Genomic DNA, 20,791 nt, shown 5'->3' on the forward strand with positions numbered 1-20,791 from the left:
GGACTATGTTTGGCAAAACATGCATTTTGAAACGTGTTACTTCTGGACATTTGGAAGCCAAATGGGGGAGGGAAAGAAGGAAGGGACTCCACAGAAGAAGAGGGTGCCTTCTCCAAGGTCCCATCTTCCACCCAGAGCAGATGTTTGGGATCATGACAGATACATGCATTAGGCAGGAGGGAGAAAACAAAAAGGACAGACAGGCCTCCTTCCTTGTCTGCCAACTAGGTTGCAGCAGGCCCTTACAGATGCACTTAGAAGAAAGGCTCAGGAACCTGAGAAGGCTGCATGGACCTTGGTTCAGCAAACCCAGTCTCAGCAGACCCTCTGGCCTATAGGCAGTCTTTTTCTGGAGGCATTGGATAGATGGAACTGTTCTGCACTCTGCGGCTTCCTTCCCTAAAGCCTTTGAAGAGGGCCTCTTCTCCCCTGAGGAGCTCTGTGGAGTCAGAGGCTTTGCTACCCATAAACCTCTGCGGCCTTCACCTTGCTGCACTCACTGTTCTTGAGCCTCAGCCCACACTCGGCCTCTTCCTTGAAGCCTTTCCAAATATCACAGCCTGCAATTTGCTATGCAGCTTGGCTGGCCTTTAATTTGCATAGAACCTTCTGCCTCTGCCTCCTGGGTGTAGGAACTACCGGTGAGCACCATGACTTCCGGTGAGGGCCCAGATGTGGATGCTGGATGTCTGGTTCTAAGATGGCTTTTGCCTTTGTTTTGGCAGTTATTCACTGGCTTCTCTGTTCTCTTTTTTGTTCTGTTGTGCAGGACATTAGGACCATGGCCTTGCCCATCCTGAGCAAATTCGCTATAAATGAGCTATATCTTCGGTCCTTGCCTCATCATTTATATAACTTATTTGTGTTTCCACTGGTGTTTTGCTTGCATGTATGAGCTCCACGTGCAAGGTCTCTTGCAAGCCAGAAGAGGGCATCAGATTTACCATGTGGGTCTTGGGCATGGAACATGGGACCTCTGGAAGAGCAGCCAGTGTTCTTAATCACCGAGCCATCCTGAAGCCCCTAGATTTTAATTTTATTTTATTTTATTTTATTTTATTTTATTTTATTTTATTTTATTTTATTTTATTTTATTATATGTGTTAGAGCACTTGGAGGCCATAAAAGGTGGCCGATCTCCACTATGTTGATGTTACAGGTGTCCGTGACACTCCCCACGCTCGAAGTGGATGTAAGGAATCGAACTTGGGTCCTCTGTAAAAAGCAGCACGTGCTCTTAACAACTGAGTCCTTCCCAGCTCCCTTGTCCCATCATCTTAAGCACAGAGCCTCTCACAGATCACACAATAGAAGCTTTAGAAGTTGCTTTGCCCAGACTGGCACTAACTGTGTAAGGCACATTTCTGACACTAGGTGGCAGCATGGGACAAAATTCTCTCAGAAAGCCTAAGCTGGCGCCATAGGGTGAGTGAAAACTTAAAGACTTTTATTTCTGGTACAAATGATAAATATTTTGCATTAAAAATCTGGAATTCAAGTTTTCCTTGTACTTCATGCTCCCTCCCTGCCCCAGAACCTGGCCAAAGTACATCAGTTCAGGGGCAGGAAGAATCGGTGCCCGCTGAAGTATCCAAATCGGGTCTCAGGAAAGGCACACGCGGTGGTCTTGGAGGCAGCATCCCTACTCCCCGTTGCCCCCAGGGTAGAGAGAAGGCACTGTAACCAGACACAGGAGCTGGGGCATGAGTCCCCAGCTGTCCCTCTCTGGTTCCCTTGCTGGTGAGAGAGTGTGCTACAGGGCCATGCCTCCGGAACAAGTTCCACAAAAGCAGCCTAGGCTGGTGCATTTTGATTCCACGTTCGCGGGACATTTCAGGTGAAAGGAAGAGGGGAGGGTATCAGTCTGGAGAACTGCCCCCCGCCCCCCATGCCTCAAGATGGGCACAGGTGGGCATCCGGGCTGCCTCAAGGTTGCGGTGACACCCTTTCACAGTCATGCAGATGAGGTTGTGGCTTCAGGGCCCGAGGCTCAGGAAGAGACCTAAGGCCCGATTGGGTTGCCACGCTCTCTGGTGGTCAGCGATGAATTTGCAGACCCAAGTATCCGTCCTTGGTCCTCTGTCTCCTGTAGTTAGGGGTCCTCATCCCAGAGGCATAGTTGCTTCTGAGGTACATAGAAGTCAAAGGTGTAGCTTTTCCTGCAGCTTCGGATGCCACACTTGTAGGGTGCTGGCCGATCACGACTGTGGCAGTACTTGAGCATGCATGGGTACCAGGCCAGGCTCAGACTGTAGTGGCAAGTACAGGGCTTTCCTCGGTCCGCAACTCGTCCACAACGAGGTAATTCCGCCTGTTCTAATGCCTTGGGCAGAGCCTCGAACACAGAACTGTCCACACCTGGGGGGAAAGGCAAGCATGAAGAAGGCAGGAGTCCCTTAGCCCAGGATAGCCTTCTCTCCTGCCACCCCTCTCATGGCTGCCCTGGGGATGAACATGGGTGAGTCCCGGGCCTGAGGCTAGGCTGATGGGCTACATTAAATCACAGTCAACCTCATCCACTGAGTCTCTACTGTGTACCAGGGACTCAGAATTGGTGGAGAGTTTACTGATGTGGTTGGGATTGTACAGTGAAAGGGGAGTCAGGACCCAAACCTGACCTGACTTCCTAGCCTGCAAAGGTGGGCGGGGCCCTGAGGGCTCTGGGAGAGATGCTGGCACTAGGGATGGCCAGATGCTGAGTTCTGAGAGGTACCCAGTAGGCATACCTACAGGAACATGTGTGTCCTCAGTACATGTAGTAATAGGAATGGTGAAGAGTCTTAGGACCAGGCTGGTGAGATGACTCAGCGGTTAAGAGCACTGACTGCTCTTCCAAAGGTCCTGAGTTCAAATCCCAGCAACCACATGGTGGCTCACAATCATCTGTAGTGAGATCTGATGCCCTTTTATGGTACTGTCTGAAGAAAACTACAGTGTATTTCCATATAACAGTAAATAAATCTTTGGGCTGGAGAGAGCGGGGCCCGAGTGGGCAGAGGTCCTGAGTTCAATTCCCAGCAACCACAGGATGGCTCACAACCATCTGTATAGCTACAGTGTACTCATATACATAAAATAAATAAATATAAAAAAAAAGAGTCTTAGGACCTAGCAGGTTGTCTTTTGTGTGTCCTTTTATTCTAGCTGCAGAGACAGCACCTCCTTTAGGAAGCCTTTCTGACATATCACAGTCTACCTTGGGGGTTCCACCCTCCCCCCCAGAATGCCCGTCCCTCATGACTGCACACTCCCATTTACTCTTGCCATTCAGCTCTACCCACTACCAGCTACAGCAACTGGGGCATCCATGTGGCCCATCCCAGAAGTGACTCAGTAGCTCTCTCTTGAATACAACAGTCACTCAGCAAGGCCCTCCCCCCCCCCCCCATGCTTCCCCTTCTACCCACCAAGGGCAGTTCCCAGCTGACCTCGCTCCGTCCAGAACTGGACATCCTCCTGGCGGGTGTAGATGGCATCTGTGGCTTCAGCACATACGTTGTGGAGATGGGGACTCAGCAGCCCCCCCTGGCTGAAGTTAACAGCGATATCCATATGTAGCTGTTCCAGACCCCTCACTTCCTCAGCCTGCCGCACTGCACGGGGGTTTTTCTGTAGGCACAAGGTGGGAACACATACTTTGTCTTCCTTTTCCTCAGGCTGTGGAGGGGAACGGAGCCCAACCCGAGAAGCCCATACCCTAGAGGCAGTTAAAGCCTTTCTTGTTTTGCTTCTTGGATTTCTGGGGCTCTTTGGCAAGTTCAAGGTGGTTCTGGGAGACAGGGTAGGTAGGCTAGGCAGACTGTTCTAGGGAACATGACAGTGTGGGTCGCCTGCTTTCTGAATCCAGGGGATGCCTCAGAGGGAAAGAAGTCACAAGGCAGGCCTGCAGCAGCACAGCTCAGTTTAGATAAGCTATGAAAACCAGAACTCCAGGGAGGGATCCCATGCAGGCCAGTGGGCCAAAGAGCAGCGGCAAACAGTACATCCCGATACACTTTCCCGGATGAGTTCTGATTCTAACCTATGTCCTTAATGTGGAGACCAAGGCATTATAGGCAAAGCCATTTGACCAGTGTCACTAATGAGGGACAGGGGACAGGTGATGTTCAATCCTAATTCACAGTCTACACCTCTATCTCCACCCAGAAAAGAGTGGGACCTGGATTAGTAGCTCGGGGTGACCTGAGAGTTGGGCCAAGGTACAGAGTAGAGATCTGGGGCTCTGTAGTCAGTTTGATCGGGAACAAAATTGGGGAATCAGGACCCTCCATGGTGAGTGAATGCTAAGAGAAGGTGGGGAGGAAGAGTGGGGGAGGGGGCTGCCTGAATGAGGACAGGGTGACTGCAGGGTTGGGGCTCTGGGGTGGGCACTCACCTGCCGGAGCTTGGCCATGGCCTCACTGGGGATGATGTCATTGTGGTGCAGCCTTGTGACAAAGCAAAGTGCCTGGAACTGACTCTGCCCCTTCTCCAGCTCCCCGAGGATCAGGGCTCTGAAGATCTTCACGTCCTGAAAGGGAGGGGTAGGAGGATGGAGACCAGCCCTGGAGAGGACAGGCCTGAACACTGTACTAGGGCCTGCCCCTCCAGACACCTCCTTCCTCAGATAACCAAGAAACCGCTTATCTTTTCCATTCACACCCGTGACTTCAGAGATCACACCTCCAGGGTTTCCACAGCTTTCTGGAAAACTGACAAAGTCAACCATCCACCGGGAGAGGTTTTCCAAAGAACCCTTTGACCGGACAGACCTTAATCTCAAAGAAGCCTGCACCTGTTTTTGGTTCTTGTCTATCACCAAGGCCTCCCCTCAGTGGGGACCCCAGTGTCCTTAGCCAGAGCACTGTGGGGAGAGGAGGGACTACATACATGTTTACAAGTACACATTCCAGAGCTTTCTCTGACTTTGTTACTCTGTAGCTCTTGGGGGGAGGGGGGGGCTCAGAAAACCCCTGGGCATTCTGCAGTCAGCCTGGCCCCTAGTCCCCCACCTCCATTAGGGACTGTGGGGACAAAGGCAGCCGGCTGCAGCTGTTGCTGCCTTCCAAGACTGGAATGGCTCACCTTTCCCCTTCCCTCTCCATTTCCCCTTTCCCTATGGGGATAACTCATGGTGTGACCAACAGGCCAATGGTTCCTTCCTATTCTGAATCACAGTATGCATGAGAAAGGCTGGGGCAGGAAGAGGGGGCAGAGCCTCAGGCACCTTTTGCTGTCTGATGGCAGTGAGAACCCTCAGCTACATCTGCCTGCTTACCCCAACCCCAATCTCTATCTCACCAACCACAGTGCCTGCCTAACTCTCCTGGGAGAAGGAAGTTAGTAAGTCTCAGAAAGGGTCTCAATCTGGGAAGAGCCCTTCTGCAGGGCGGGGGCGGGGGGGGGGACCTGGGCTCAGCAAGTATGGCTGGGAACCTTCCTGGTCCCTATGCCCACAGCTCTACCCTGACACTAGACAATGTAATCCTAGGATTTTCATGGCCCTGCACTTGTACCCTGGGCTGTCTCGCCAGCAGCCCCCTTCATCCAGGCCTTACTGAACAATGGCTAGGGTCCAAGTGTTTGGAGAACGGGGTCAGAGTGTTCCCCAGGGTTCTAGATACAGGGAGGTGCTGATGGTTCCACCTTTAGGCCACATGTATTAGCCGCCCCAGGCTTTCTCAAGCTTCCCTGTGACAGGGGACAGACAGCTCATGTACCTGGCACACTTGGGTGGAGCTTATGACCCGGAGGGGATGTGAGGACTCAGCACTGTAAGCAGAGGTTACTGTCACTGCTGTCGTGACCAGCAAATGTCAGGGATGATCCGTGACAAGAGCCCATTTTCTTATTGTTTTCATTTTGTTTGAGACAAGGTTTTTCTGTGTAGCCCTGGCTGTCCTGGAACTCACTATGTAGACCAGGCTGGCCTCAAACGCAGAGATCTGCTGCCTCTGCCTCCTGAGTGGTGGGATTAAAGGCGTGAGCCACCACTGCCCTGTTAATAATCTTCTAACAGATTTCACCAATACTGTAACTCTACAAGGGATCTCCCTGACTGCCTTTACTAGAGACGGGTTTATATAATGACTTACTTTAAATGCAACAACTGGGGATGGGCATGTGAAGGGCAATATCCTAGAAAAGAGGAATTGAGGCCTAGCTGGGGAGAAAAGTTCCCTGAGGCTCCTCATCCCAGAGCCTTGGAAGGAAGGTGAGTCAGCTCGGCTTAACACCACTTCCTCTAGACAGGAAATCCCTTCTTGGGTCACCGTGCTGGCATCTCCTTATCCTGCCAGCCTAGGCCATCTGATCCTCCATCAACTTGGGTCGGCCGAGGGGACACTGGAGGGTGACCTGCTGCTGGTGGCTGATCCCATTCTAGCTAGGCACAGTTCTGTCAGGTGGGTTCCACATAAGATCTCCCACTCCAGGAGTCTGAGTCAGGCAGTACCTGGGAGGAGCCTCAGGCAAGATCCAAAGTCCACCTCACTGGTATCTGCAGCTGTGAGCCTTGTGGGAATCCTATCTGGAGACTGCTGTCTTCTCAGTGACACATGAACTAAGTAAGTACCCAGTGTTCTCAGGGCTGCCAAGGGGCTCAGTGAATGGGGATACCCTCTGCCCACCCCAAAGAGTGGAAGGCATTAAACATTTAGAACCAGACGAGGCTGGAAGAGCTCTGCTTGAGGAGTTGAAGAGATGGTTCTGTGGATAAAGTGCTTGTCACACAAGCATGAGGACCTGAGTCCAATTACCAGCACCCAGGTTAAAACAACAACAACAACAGTTGTGGTGGAACATGCTTGTGATACCGGCATTGGGGATGCAGAGGCAGGAAGATCCCCAGAACTTACTGGCTAGCCAGGTTAGTCTAATCCATGGACACCAGGTCCCAGTGAGAGACTATCTCAAAATACGTGGTGAGCAATGATACCTGAGGATGACCACTGGCCTCCTCCACACATGCAGATGCACGTATGTTCCCATGCACTCGAATGCTCAAGTGCATCTGCACATACACCTACTTGTGTGCACACACAGAGACACAGACAGACAGACAGACAGAGACAGACAGACAAGACCCGCTTTATAGTTCCTTCCCTGTTTTTCAATGAGATACTAATAGCAATGACAACTACCAGATGCCACCAACACTGAGAAACTGCTGCCTGGGCACGGAAGGAAGTCCTCTGTCACTGTGTGCGGCAAAGAGTCACTGAAGTCGATAACTGGGAAAGAGAAACTGCCAGTTCCTATGCCTCCAATGGATTGCCTCACGGGCTCAGAGGTCGTCTCCACAACAGAGGCAGGGCTCTGTGACAGCTTGGGTTGGGTAACCTGCTCAAGGCCATGGACTTAGGGGAAATGTAGCCGGGGTTTTAACCAGGTAGTCCAGGCTGTCTCACAGCTGAGCCCTTTCCCCAGAGAGTACAGTTACCTCCTGGATCAACTAGCCTAATTTCCCTGATGTGCAAGGATAGAAACAGGCTGAGTTGGTGCAGTGTACGCCTAGCACTTGGGAAGTGGAGGCAGAAGGACAGGACAGCCAGCTAGAAGGCAGTTTAAAAGAAACACTTTGTTTTGAGGGTAAAATGGAAGGAGAGAGGAGAAAGGCAGTGAGGCTGAGAGGAATGAATGAATGAATGAATGAACTGAAGCTCAGGCCCACAGAACCAGTGAATGGCAGACATAGGACTAGAACCTGGGTTCCTTCACAACATCCTCACTTGACCACTATACCTAAATCCTTGGTTGATTGCCTAGGAACATGACAGTCCCTCCTCTCACTCTGTGCGCCTAACCAAATAAAATGGTTACAAATAAAATGCCTGATACAAATAAAACAGCAGGCAGGAATACCTGCTAGCCACTGTCCCCTATGAAAAACCCCTTTATACCCGAGTTCTCTGATCTTGTTTTTTTTTTTTAAAGATTTATTTATTTTATGTATGTGAGTACACTGTAGCTATCTTCAGATACACCAGAAGAGGGCATCACATCCCATTACAGATGGTTGTGAGCCACCATATGGTTGCTGGGAATTGAACTCAGGACCTTCAGAAGAGCAGTCAGTGCTCTTAACCACTGAGCCATCTCTCCAGCCCGAGTTCTCTGATCTTGATCATGTTTCCACCCCAAAGCCACATGTCCTTTGCTGGCTCCAGGAAAGGAGCCGGCATCATATCCTGACTGTGGCCTTCCCGCCTGACCCAGTAGCAAGGCTCCAGAACACACAGGACAGTGTGAAAGAGCTCCCCTGCTTTGAGAACATCTGTCCAGATGTTAAGATCTGGTGGAATCCAAGCCAGATGAAAACCTGGCTCCCAGTCCCTCTCCTTGCCTGGAGTCCACTAAGACGGTTCACTCAGATGCTGTCAAAAGCCCAAGACAGATGGCGCAACTGGACAAAAGCTTTCGGCATGGGATAGAGGCTTAGGGTCTGGGCTGGGATTCCCAAACTGGGAGTCCTCCATACAGTCCTTTCTCCCAGAGACCTTTATCCCATAAGGAAATGCTGGGGCATACGGCAAGAAGAGGCCAGGCAGGGTCAAGGAGGGTTGCTGAAGTCCTGCGTATGACTGAGGCACAGGTAGGCTTGGACATATAGCTAAGATGGAATGCTAAGAACCAGAACTCCCTGCATCAGACCCTGGCCTTGCTGCTTCTGGCCAGTAACCATGTGTAACGGCCAATGAATCTGTGAAGTCTCTGAGTCTCGGTTTCTACACTTGCCAACGAGTCCATCAACAGTACTGCCTTGTGGGACCACCATAAGCAATGAAAAGACCTGACCAAGCTCAGAACATACACTAGGACTCCAAGTTTCTCCCAACACTATAATCCCTTGTTCCCAGTGTCATATACTCTAGGCATGGGATGTGGTAAAGATTGTTCTGTAGATGGTCTGGAGGGCCAGGCAGGTTAGATGACCCCCGTGAGGCCACAAACATCAGCAGGAGATCACTGAGTGGCGATCCCCGAGGCAAGGCTTCAAGGGAATGGCCAAGTCCAAGGGCCCTGTCATTAAAGGACTCCTGAGGTAAGGAAGGCTGACTTCACACAATCAGCTTCAGTCCCAGGGTGAAAGGCCTCGAGTTCAAGTTTGTGCTGACTGTCGTGGAAGCGAAGGATGGATAAGGGAATAGGCTGGGGCTTGAGGGATGGTGGGAAGGCTCTCCACAGGGAGGCCACTGAGTCAGTGTGAAGAATGCAGGTGTTTCCAGCCATCCAACCATCCCCCGACTCTACCGTCATCCGAGCATTTAATGCCCTCTAAGAATTATCACTGTCTTCCCTATAAAGCCTCTAGAGGCTGCCATCCCATGCCATACTTAAACACAGTTTCCGGAATGAGCAGTGCTGGGTCACTTCCTGGACCTTCCTGCAAGCCCATTACTCTGTGGGGATGCCCCACCCCCATCTGTCTGCCCTCCATAGGCCTCAGCTCCTAGGCACCACCTGCTCTGACATGGTCAGGACCCGTATTAGGACCTCCAGCTCTGCAGAACCACCTTTCCAGTGCCCTGCCCGCCTCATTTACTTTCCCTCCCAGACTCATGCTCCAAGCCCGGGATACATCTCATGGCAGTGCACCCCTGCCCACTAGAAGACAGCGGATGCTCCAGAAATGCCTAAACATGCATGCACAGACAACCGAGCAAGAAGAGTATGAAGGAGGTTTAAGAGCAGCAAGGGGTGTGTGGGGGGGGGATGTACTATGACTCAGTGAGATGGAGAGGGAATTGGGGTGAGCGTGTGGAGGGTGGCTGAAGAGGCAGATAGCAAGAGGGGCAGGATTTGGGGTCTAGGAACCAGCTAAGGAGTCAGGTATGAAGTTGGCTTGACACTTGACTCTACCCCGGAGAGTATTCACTGACTCTAAAGCCACTCACTGTCCTTAACACTGGTTCACCTGGGCAAAGACTCATTCAGGCCCTCTGGTGTCAAAGGCAAGTGGCTCCAGCCTGCTTCTGTGGTAGCCAGGAGCTAGCACAGGGCAGCTGAGTAAATGGATTCTACCTCCTCTATCTCCAAACCTTATCTTCTCAGACTTATCTACAGGGGAGGGGATGAGGGGTGCACGATTGCAGGCCCACTAGCCCAACACCTACTATTATTTTGTGTTCTAAGAGGGGACCCAGAGGTCAGGGACATCACGAGTTACACAGCAGTAAGGCCAGCAGTAGAAACTCAGACCTCCCAACCCTTAGGCCGGTGCTCTGCATCACTTCGTGGGGATGGATATTCCACCCCGTCTGTGCTTTCCCCACACCGGTCCACCTTCTGTGAGACCCACTGTGTTTCCCAGAGAGAGAGAGGAGCTTCTCTGGCTCAGCCTTGCTGGGGTTCCACAGGAACAAGGAAGTGATGGCAGACAGCTGTCCTGGAAAAACACCCGTGACAGGAGACACACTGTGTGGGCCCCCCAGACTGCTTTCCCTGAGAGGCCCAGGGAGCATTTCCTGCTGGGGGAGGGAAAGAACCCTGGGGAGGGAGGCCTGGACCTGTGATGGGCCAAGACAGAGCAGCGTGGCTTTCCATAACTTCCTTTCAGACTGAGTCAGGGGAGACAGTAACCCACTGGCTGCGCTGCCTGGGACACTGTTATTGGGATCTTTCTTTATTCTCAAATCAAATCTGGCCTCGGCAGATGCACCCAGATTTATCCCGCTTTCCCTACCCGCAGGCCACAGGCTGCCACCTTCCACAGAGATCTGTTGTTCTTCAAACTCCTCTTCGCACAGAAAGGCTCCCATTACATACGCTCAAACACACACAGCAGCTGAGTTCTCGTCCTCAGTTTTTCTATCTCAGCCACAGTCCCTTGGTCTCCAGTGTCCTCTTCCCTCTGTGAGTCTCCTGCCCAGCAGACTCTGGCTCACACAGTCTCGCCCACAGCCCAGCCACTCTCCTCTCGTAGGCCCTGCAGCCACACATCTCAGCTCCCCTTACCCTCCCAGGCTCGTAGCTTTCAGGGCTCCCGAGATGATGCCCTGCTGTGGTACATGTTCTGGAAGGTTCCTGGGGCATCAGGCAGCTTAGGTGCTTAGCCTCAGCCCCTGCTGCTATCACACTTTCCACTGCAGAGCAGACGAAAACCGAGGAAGCTCAGGGACGCAGAGCTGCCTTTCCGGGGTGTGTGTGTGTGTGTGTGTGTGTGTGTGTGTACATGCGTGTATGTGTGGCACAGCCCAGGCCAGAGGCCAATGGCCGCTCACTGCTCCAGGGCCTCCACAAGCAGTACCTACCCTCTGCTAGCCCCAGCTCCCTTGCTACTGGACAGTGGGGGCTCACTGCCTCCTGGGAGTGTGCTCTGCCATCTCTGTCTCCTTCTCATCACCAGACCGCGTGACTCTGGGGCCCAGGCTGGGCCAATCTAAATATTTATTCCTCTGCTCCTGGCTGGGACTGCTTCATGACTAGACAGGGGCCAACTTCACTAGGGTGGGGCTGGGGACTACAGAGCTAGAGCCTTCCTTGCCCAGGCTGCCCAAGGGCAGATTCAGGAGCCCCTCTGCAGTTCTGCCTGGCTTTCCCAGGATTAGGACTGGATGCACTCAACCCAGAGGCAGGATGCTCCAGGAGACTTAATGCATCGTCTGCTGTATACACAGACCTCACCCAGGCCTGGACAGAGGCTTCTTGTTATAGGGTTAGTGTGACTATTAACCAGGATCAGTAGCCCTCACTGCCAGTGCCCAGCCCTCCCGACAGCCCCTCCGTCAGCCAAATCCCAAAGGTCACCACCATCCCGACTACCCCAGGGGAACAATGAGAGGCTTTATGTGGATCAACTGTTCCCCCCTGTCTAGCTGACTCAGGGCTCCTGACACGGGGTGTCATACTTCCCTCTCACTTAGATTCCAGCCTCCCTCATCCCCTGCCCTTCATCTGAATCCCCAGTGACAAGTAGGTAAACATTTGTCAGTTTAAGGGACAGAAGCTTCTAGTGATGGACTAGCTCCCAGTGCAGTGAAAAAAAAAAGTTGTAATTACTTGTGGGGATGGAGAGATACAGCGGAGGGGCCCACTTGGCTGCCTGCAATGGAACTACACTTCTGGTGGGTCCCTTCTTCTAAAAAGTCCCCCTCGGTCACTCTGCCTAGGAAATGGAGCCTAAGCATGGAGCCCAGGCTCAGAGACACTAAGTGACCTGTTGCATCACACAGCTGGGAAATAGCACATAAATAAAATAAGATAAAATTAAAATAATGCAGAGAATAACTGGAAGTATCCGGGATCTATTTTCAAAGCTAGCCTGGCCTTTCACCCTCCAGGACCACCCACAGCACTGCAGAGGACTCAAACCTGGAGCCCCTGGCAATTATGGGTCTGGGAGACAGGGCTCATTCCAACTGCAGATAAATAAGTGTTTATAGATTCTTGTACACTAGGGTTCTCCTGCCTCTCCACGGTGTGTTTCATCTTTTTGGAAAGAAATTACTCAGAGAACTAGAGTAGCCCAGTTAAGCCAGAATGCGGTACAAAGATCTCTGGGAGCTAATCCTGGGTCACCACACAGCTGTCAGACCTTGTCACCAAGGTCACTACCAAGCTCAGTCTGTACATCTGCAGGACAGAGGCAAATGTGCTTCGTGGCGCAGCAAGTCAGACCACTGAGCCATGTGTGATTTTGGAGTGATTGCTCAATTCAGGATGCCATATTCCTATGTAGTCTGCATCTCCAGGTTGGGTCCCCTGCCTGCCTGTCTGTGGAGGAAGGGTGAGCTTACCCACTACTCATCTATAGTTTGAGGAGTCCAAGTATGAACTCTACCCCTTCTTCTTTCAGCAGTCTCTCCAGCAGCCTACAACATTGGCTCTGGGTGGTAGTTTTCACCAAGAGTCAGGATAGGTCTATACCTGGACATAGCATCTCTATTAGGGGGGAGGAGATGCTAGCCAGAGGTCAGGGAGCACACTTGAACCACAGGCAAAGCTTTATACCCTGACCCAAGGAGGACTTCATCAGATATGGAGGGAGAACTAGAACTGAATCCAAGAGCCCCACATACACAGCCTGGTATCTTTACTTCCTGCAAACTTCAGATAAAATGCTCTGTGCTCCAGAAGTTCTCCTTCCTCAGAGGCACTTCCGGGGGTTGGGTGATGGTTCAGTTAGGAAATTGCCTGCTATGCATGAGGGCCTGAGTTCAGATCCCCAATACCCATGTAAAGAACAGGGCACCCTTGCACATACCTGTAATGTTAGCGCTGGGTAGGAAGAGAAACAAGAGAGTTCCTAAAACTACACTGGTCAGCCAGCCTTGCTGAATCCATAAGCTCCAGGTTCAGTAAGAGACCCTGACTTAAAACTAATAAGGTTGAAAGGAAGACACCTGATGGCAACCCTGGCCTCCAGCATGCAAGTGTACACACACGAACATGTACACGTACATATGTACCCCTGCAACGTGTGTGCACACACAGACACACAGACACACACACACAGACACACACACACACTTTTACTACCCTCTGCCTTCCAACCCATTACATCTCTTCCATGTCACAAACCATAGGCAGCTGGACACAGACAGAGTAGGATTTAGGACCTTAAAGGATTCTCTTCTTGTCCTACCCCTATGACATTCTCTTGGGACAGTGTCCTTGTGAATACTGCAGGTCATCACTGGACGTCGGGAATCCGATGTTTTCTGGCTGTTTTTTTTCCTCTGGCTTCCACCATTAGAAGCAAGTTTCTAATCTCCCTGGATCCTTGTCCCCTCGGAGTAACCCTGAGCTGAGCCATAGCACTAGGTGGCTCTTGATGTTGGCGTTCCCTCAGCTTCCAGCCCATCGGTCTCCAGGATCCCTTTCCTCTTCACTGTTTCCCCTCTTCTGCTATATTTCCTTCACCCCGATGCAGTCACACTTTACCGTCTTCATATCTTACAGCACCACCTTCTCCTTGAGGCCATGCCCAAACCAGGCGGCTTGCGAAGTGACTCATTCCTTCCCCTACTTTTGGACATTCAGACAGGGGGACAGAGAGCTTTGTCAGAGATACCAGTGTGGAGGAGGGAACTCAGAGGACTGTCAGATAAGCAGCCAGAGCAGGGACGGTGGCATGCCTGCTATCACTGTGTTCATATATGTGCTATATGACTATATATGTGCAGGTCAGATTACATATATAGGGCCCGGATGATAACGTGTGTGAAGAGTGTTGCTTACTGTATTTATTTAGGAGTTAGAGTTCCTATGTGGAGGGCATATTGATTTAGACCCAGGGTATAATGGCTGCTTATAGTGCATTCGTGGCTGGAGAGGGTAGGATATGAGGCTCAGCGGCAGCATGCATGAGGCCCTGGGTTCAATACCTAGAACCAACACTAACACATTAGAGTCGGTGTGTGTGTGTGTGTGTATCTCATTTATCCCAGAGTGGTCCTACACTCACTATATAGCTAAGTATGACTTTGAGCAGCTAATCATCCTGCCTCTACTTCCCACGTGCTAGATTACAGATATGCACAACCATGCTCCATTTATGTGGTGCTAAGGGTCAAACCCAGGATTTCCTGCATGATAGACAAATACTGTCCAATGAGCCCCATCCACATCCCCCCACCCCCTTTTAGTGAATCTCGTGTAGCCCAGACTGGCATTCAATTTCCTGCCTCTACCTTTACCTAACATTCCTTAATGAACCCCATTTGCCGGGCTCTCCTGTTCAGATGTCCCGATTCAGTGAGGTGGGGTTCTGGACTGGTGTTGAAAACCTGCAAACTCCTCAGGTGACTGCAAAGCCACCAAGCCATGGCGTGCTGGCATTCTTTCAGTTTTAGTTCGGTGAGCCTGGTATTAGCCCGAGGAAGGGCTCCAGGTGACACAGGACAACCATGTGACACAGGACATTCCATGCTGCTCATGGGCTCTGCCAGCCAGGTCCAGGTTCTAATGTCCCATGGATGACTGCTTGCTTTACCAGCCTCGGGGCCAGGATGCAGGCGAAGTGAGGAGCAGTCTATCAGTCTTGGATACTCATCCGGGAAGAAGGCAGGGCTGAGGTTGTGGACCAGCTAAGACCACTGCTGCTCAAGGGTGTCTCTGAAGCCCTTAGGTTTACTTAGTCCAAAGTTGACTGCTGTCCCGGAGGGGCTGACTAGCCTTTGATTCAGCAGCTTCCACAAGGGTGGTTGTTAGTGGAGGCTCTCGCACCTGCGTTCCTACCACTTGAGACGGAGTCAGGTAAGAGGTCCAGGCTAGACTTGTGTAACAGTTTCTTGGGAAGATTGAAACATTCTATCCTGCAGGGAAGTTCCTGATGCAGGAAGTTAAGCAACTCAAAAGAGCTTCGGGAAGTCCCTGAAACTGACCTGATTCACTAGGCTTCTCCTTTCCGAGTAAATACTAAAAGCTAGGTTTCAAAGGTGCTCAGACCAAGCCTAGCTTTGTGAAAGATACAAAATCCAGACAAACTGCCTGAAAGAGGCTTAGAACAATTGAGGCACCCTGAAAGGACACTCTCCAACCTCATGAGCTGCCTTCAGGCTGGGAGGATGCTCCAGGTTCCCAGCTTTTGTGAGTGGTCACCAAGGCAGGGGTGGGCCTTGGTGATGGATGCATCTGCTTTGAGTCATTTCTGCTCCTGTAAGTAACAGCTCATTCATATGCCTGTAAGTAACCCCAAGAAAACTCACTGGTTTGCCAAGCTGGACTTTGGTGCTATTGGTATGTTGGTCTGTCACAGGCTCCCTATTTGGGGTGAGTAGACCTCTGTGGAGCATCTCCTCAGGAAAAGTCTTGTCACATTACATAGTGAGACTGTGTAAAAATATTGACGATAAAACATGTTTCAGACTAACCTGGACCACACAGGGAGTTTAAGGCCAAGGTCAGTCTGGGCTTTATTTGGAGGCCTTGCCTCTAAGTCAGGGAGAAGACAAGAGGCAGTGAGGGACTCTAGTCTTCCGTAGATTCTAAGTGGACTTTCTTTGTGATCTCTTGTTTACCCTTCAACCTTATTAATCCAAACTGACCAAGAAGGAGGCTGGCTGAGAAGTGGGGTGAGCCAGAGCTAGCTAAGGGCTTCTTCCTTTCCTGAGCACTTGACAAAGCACCAGCAGCAGAGCGGGCATACCTATGCGCTTCGCTCTATGTTCAGCTCTGCCCAAGGCCTCTGGGTAGGTGCCAATGCTAACCCATTTTACAGATGAAGAAATGAAGGCCTAGAGAGATTAAACAGCTGGATAGACCAGCTCACGGGCGGTCAACCAGACTTGCCTCCCTCGCTTTGTACTGTGTTCCTCAGTGGTGATCAGATTGCAAGCATCCACAGTCCTAAGAAGATTCAGGATTTTTTTTCCCCTAAAGCAGTCCCTAATGGGTGTGGTGCACAAAACACAACTTCTGGGCTGTTTTCTATAGGAAATACCATTACTTCTATACAGAACTAACCAAGGCTTTGAGTGAGGGTAGAGACCTTGACAAATGAGCAATGGGAAGCATGTGGGAAGGACAGGCACAGAGTGGCTCTGGCCAATAGAGGCGACATGGTGGCGTAGACTAAACATTGTCCTCCTAGTCTCTGTTTATCCCATTCCACCCTGGCCAGGGCCAAAGAAGTCTCTGACAGCTGGCTTTCTACTTTCTGTGCCTTTACTGCACCCCCCCCCCCATGAAATTGGAGATGCCAGGGGTAGATGTGAAATGCCAGTTCTGGGTCAAAGGCTAACCTGCAAACCCGACTTTGGAAAACTGGGTGAAAAAGGTTTGAGTCACCATGGGGATTAAAGAGAGCACTTGCCATTGACTCTGAATGTCCCCTCCATCTGAGCAACCAGATGTCCCCCTCCCTATACTCAGTCCAATCCCCAGTCTCCCACCTCCATGGCAGGCCACCACCCCCATCGCAGCCTCTGGTGCTTTCTTTCCTGGTCACCTATCAGAGCAGAGCAATCACAACCCTTTGTAGCCAGAGGCTAGAAAAACTCTGCTCCACTCCTAGCCTTTCATGCCCCACCCAGCTTGGCTATCAGACTTGGAGCCTAGGGATGGATAAATCTTTTTTTAAGGCTCCAGGGTGGTCACAGCACAGGGCTACTGGGCAGGTGGGTGGGACACTAATGGCACATTCTGTGACTGGCTTTTAGATCAGAGGCTTAGAGGGGAGATTAGATACCCACTCCTGATTGACTCTGTCCAGAACACCACACATAAAATGTCCCTAAAGTTCGGCTGGGCAAGCAGGGGACTTGCTGAGTGACCAGTTTCCCCTTCTCCACACACTGGCTCATTGGCCCTATTTGCATCTAAGAACCCAGCTTGGGCCTGTGTGGCAAGCATGGGCTACCATTCTGCTAAGTCCTTGGTCAGGATGACTCCCTGGGCCTGGGCTAGAACGTCAGTCTAGGTTCACCTCTACTCTACCCAACACTGGATCTCCCTGGTACCTCTGATGCCCATGACAGTCTCACAGGATCCCTAGCTGGCTGCCCAAATTCTGCCCCCTCTCCCCCCAAGATCTCCAAATAACTCCCAGTTTTGAAATGAAGGGGAGAGGAGAGGAGGGGAGAGAAGGGGAGAGGAGGGATGGCTATTTAGTCCTGGATATTCGTCACTTCTGTTCCTCTCCCAAAGACAGAGGGGTGCAATGCATCCTTTTAGGGGGAAGAGCTGAGAGTGGATGATTAGAAGACTCTCCTCCCCCCAACCATGAGATAAGGTCTCACTCTGTAGCTCTGGATAGCCTTGAACTTGTGTTCCTCCTGTCTTAGGCTCCTGAGATGACTGGGGTGGCATTCACTCTTCCAGAGTTTTCTGTTGTTGGGTGACCGTCACTCAGTACCCTGGAGTTCCATTTCTGGATAACTCTAACATCTCTTCTTCTCTCCATACCACCACACCCACACAGAGACAGAGAGGGAGGGAGGGAGGGAGGGAGGGAGGGAGGGAGGGAGGGAGGGAGGGAGACAGACAGACAGACACGGGCAGCTAAACTGTGGACTTCACCAGCCCCTGTCAGGCATGGGCGAAGACACCGACCACCCTTTCCAACTGAGGGGAACCTCCCCTTTTCTCTCCTCCCTTCCCCCAACTCTTCCTAGGTCTTCTGGCTCCCAAGTGGTTCAGCCTTTCAGGTTACAGAGGAGAGAGAGCTGCTACCAGACTTGGGAGGGTCCAAGGGCAGACAGCTTTGCAGGGAAAGCGATCCCGAAATGGTGCTCCAGGCTGGAGGTCTTGAAACCGCTTCCTTGCCAAATAACAGCCGGAGGAAGGGAAACTAACTTCACACCAACACAACAGGGAGAGCCCAAGGTCCCTCTTGCCACCTGTGGATTTCCCCTTTAGTCACAGAGGCAGTGGCAAGAAAAGAGGCCTTGTTAACAAGAACTTTTGTCGGAGTGTCAGCTGGGAGTGCTGAGGGAGCGGGCTCTGAAGCCGGTCAGTGCGTGAGAAGGGCCTTGGTTACTCAGAGCCAAGCAACAAAAAAGCTAGAGGAGTTCACGAAAGAGAATAAAGACCGGGATCTGGGTGCCAGAGAGTGGGCAGCGAGTTAGAGAGGTGACCTTGGGCATGTCACGTCCCCCTTTCGGCACTGCGTTTCTCTTCGGCGGGCTTGAGGGTTCCTGGGACGCCCGACAGCTTGCCCGCCCTCCGTGGTGGGTGGGACAGGACCCTTGATGGTACCTCACCTTCTTGAAATCCGCGATGAAGGAGATGAGAGTGCCGTCGGGTTTGCGCAGATCAAGGCTGATGCTGTCCGCGTCGCTGTCCGCCTGCAGACTCTCCTCGATCACCTGGCTGTCGGGCAGCCTCACTCGAACCCGCAGCTCGGCCGGAGCGCCGCTGCCCGCGCCCACGCCGTGCAGCGCCCCAAGCAGCAGCGGCGACAGCAGCAGCAGCAGCGGCAGCGCGGGGCGCGCCGAGGGGACGTCGCGGCAGCCAGGGGGCCGCATCCCCGGGGCCCCCGGCGCGCCGCGTGGGGGAGGGGAGACGCGCCTACAAAGTTTGCCCGAAGTTGGGGGTCCGGTTCGGGGATTCCCGGCAGTCCCCCCCTTCTAGAGGGGAGACTCAACCCGGAGGTTCCCCACGACGTGCAGCGAATTCACGTGGGCCGCGTACAGCCACGCACCCCGAGTCCCGGACGGCGCCCCCTGTGCGTGTCCCCCAGCCGCCCCGATTCCTGAGCTCCGGACTCCGTTCAGCACTTTTCATTCAATCCCACCCCCCGTCACTTCCTTCAGAAAACAGAAACCACCAGGACCTGCCTTAAAGAGACCGCGCACCTCTTGGCCCTTAAAGGGACCGCAGTGGCCCAGAGAGGGGCGGGGATTGGGGACCGCGGGGCTCAGCCGCTTTGTGGTCTAGGCTGGCTTTCCCTGGATCCCTCCCTCCCGCCGCGCCCCGTCACCGGCCGGGCCTTGTCCAGAGTTTGTGCTCCGGGCAAATCCCTTCCTCCCATTAAGGGCGGGACGGGTGACTCTTCCCCCCGCCCCCAATACCCCTCTGGCTTGTTCTAGTGCCACGTGGATGAAATAATCGGGCTTGGGTTTTCAGAGGTTTTGCTTAGTTTTTTAGTTTCTCTGACACAGCGAATTTCTCAAATGCGGCTGGGGGGAAAATATCAGGCCTCACCTAGCATTCTGGTCTTTTCCTAGGTCGGGGAGTGCTATTAGGGGTTGAGGGCCATCTGTGAGTCCATCAGGTGTGAGCTGTTTTTGTAAGTGAGGCGGCCAATCTGGATGCGGCCATCAAGGAGCCTAACACTTTATGAGCCGTTATTCAGTTTTCTCTCCTGTTTTCAGTCAGCCTTTCTCCAGTCCAGCCCACCTCCCAGGGCCTCTGCTCTTTCCGGTAAGGGAAGCACCAATCAAGGGCCACTAAAAGACACTCGTGCTGTGCCAGAGACTCCAATAAACTGAGTGAAGACTTGGGGAGCAGGATTCCCCTCTGGTTGGTGATTCACAAGCATACTTTGAAAATTGTTTGAGCCTAACTGTCTGCTACTGAACACAGAGGGTTGGGCGTCCCTGGAGATAAGGCCCCCTGGGCATGGTCAGGACCGTTGTTTCTCCTGTCCATTGCCACTTGTGTTTGTTCCAGGTGCCCTGTGGACTCTAGGGTCTTGATGACAGATGGTTGAAATTGTGCCTCCCCCCCCCCCACCCCCGTGTCTTTCTTTCCTAGGGGATCCCTAGCACATGATCCACCCCCCCACTAGCATGAGCCCTTCCTTTGGAACACATATAGGACTGAAGGAGACTTAAGAAGTCCTCTATCTCACTCAGGGCTTCCTAAATTTGCCTTACTTCAACTGTCACTTTGATATTCATTCAGACACAGCTTCCAGGATCCTTAAGCCTATAGGTTCAGACTTTCTGGGAGAGGACAGGGAGGCAGCCCTGGCAACAAGGTCCAGTGTGGGGCTTGATGAGCCAGAGGTTGGTAGACACTTGGTACTTGACAGCATCTTTATGGGGAAGCACCTGGCTCGAGGAGGATCTTTTCCTCACTCTGGGGAGTTGGGGCAGGCTGCCAGACAATAACTGGACTGTTTCTTTGGGGTCTTAGAGCCTGAGCTGGCAGCACCGAGTTGCCTGGGGTCTCAGAGCTGGCCTCTTGCCTGACAGGATGCTAGATCTCAAAGAGGCCTTCGAGCTGGGACTGCCCTCATGAGTCAGTTTCATAGTCATTAGGGGCCTCACCCAAATTTCCTAACTTCCTCTGTTTCGGGTCCTGTCCTATCCATCATCACTGGTTCTGTCCCAGGCCCTGGACCCTCCCCCAAGTCCAAAGATACCCACCTCCCCCACCCCCCAGTCCCCAACAAGAACCAAGAAGAGTCTTTAATTCTCTCTTC

At 52.2% G+C, this 20,791-nt stretch overlaps 1 protein-coding gene across 2 annotated transcripts; it reads right to left on the reverse strand.

The window, feature by feature from the left end:
* Positions 1-1,426: 1,426 nt before the first annotated feature.
* Oaf (out at first homolog) lies at positions 1,427-19,244 on the reverse strand. Of its 2 annotated transcripts, none has more exons than XM_021171688.3 (4): positions 18,624-19,244; positions 4,376-4,510; positions 3,408-3,609; positions 1,427-2,358 (listed from the first exon to the last, which is right to left on the reverse strand). In XM_021171688.3, the coding sequence occupies exons 1-4, from the start codon at positions 18,885-18,887 to the stop codon at positions 2,093-2,095; spliced, it is 867 nt and encodes a 288-aa protein (XP_021027347.1). In that variant the 5' UTR covers positions 18,888-19,244; the 3' UTR covers positions 1,427-2,092. The 2 variants fall into 2 exon arrangements, with proteins under 2 accessions (XP_021027347.1, XP_021027348.1); XM_021171689.3 differs by having other exon boundaries at positions 3,429-3,609; positions 18,624-19,218.
* Between the last annotated feature and the right edge of the window lie 1,547 nt (positions 19,245-20,791).

The sequence above is a fragment of the Mus caroli genome, unplaced genomic scaffold (assembly GCF_978045245.1).
Source record: "Mus caroli unplaced genomic scaffold, Mus_caroli_1 scaffold_11, whole genome shotgun sequence".
Classification (NCBI taxonomy): Eukaryota; Metazoa; Chordata; class Mammalia; order Rodentia; family Muridae; genus Mus; species Mus caroli.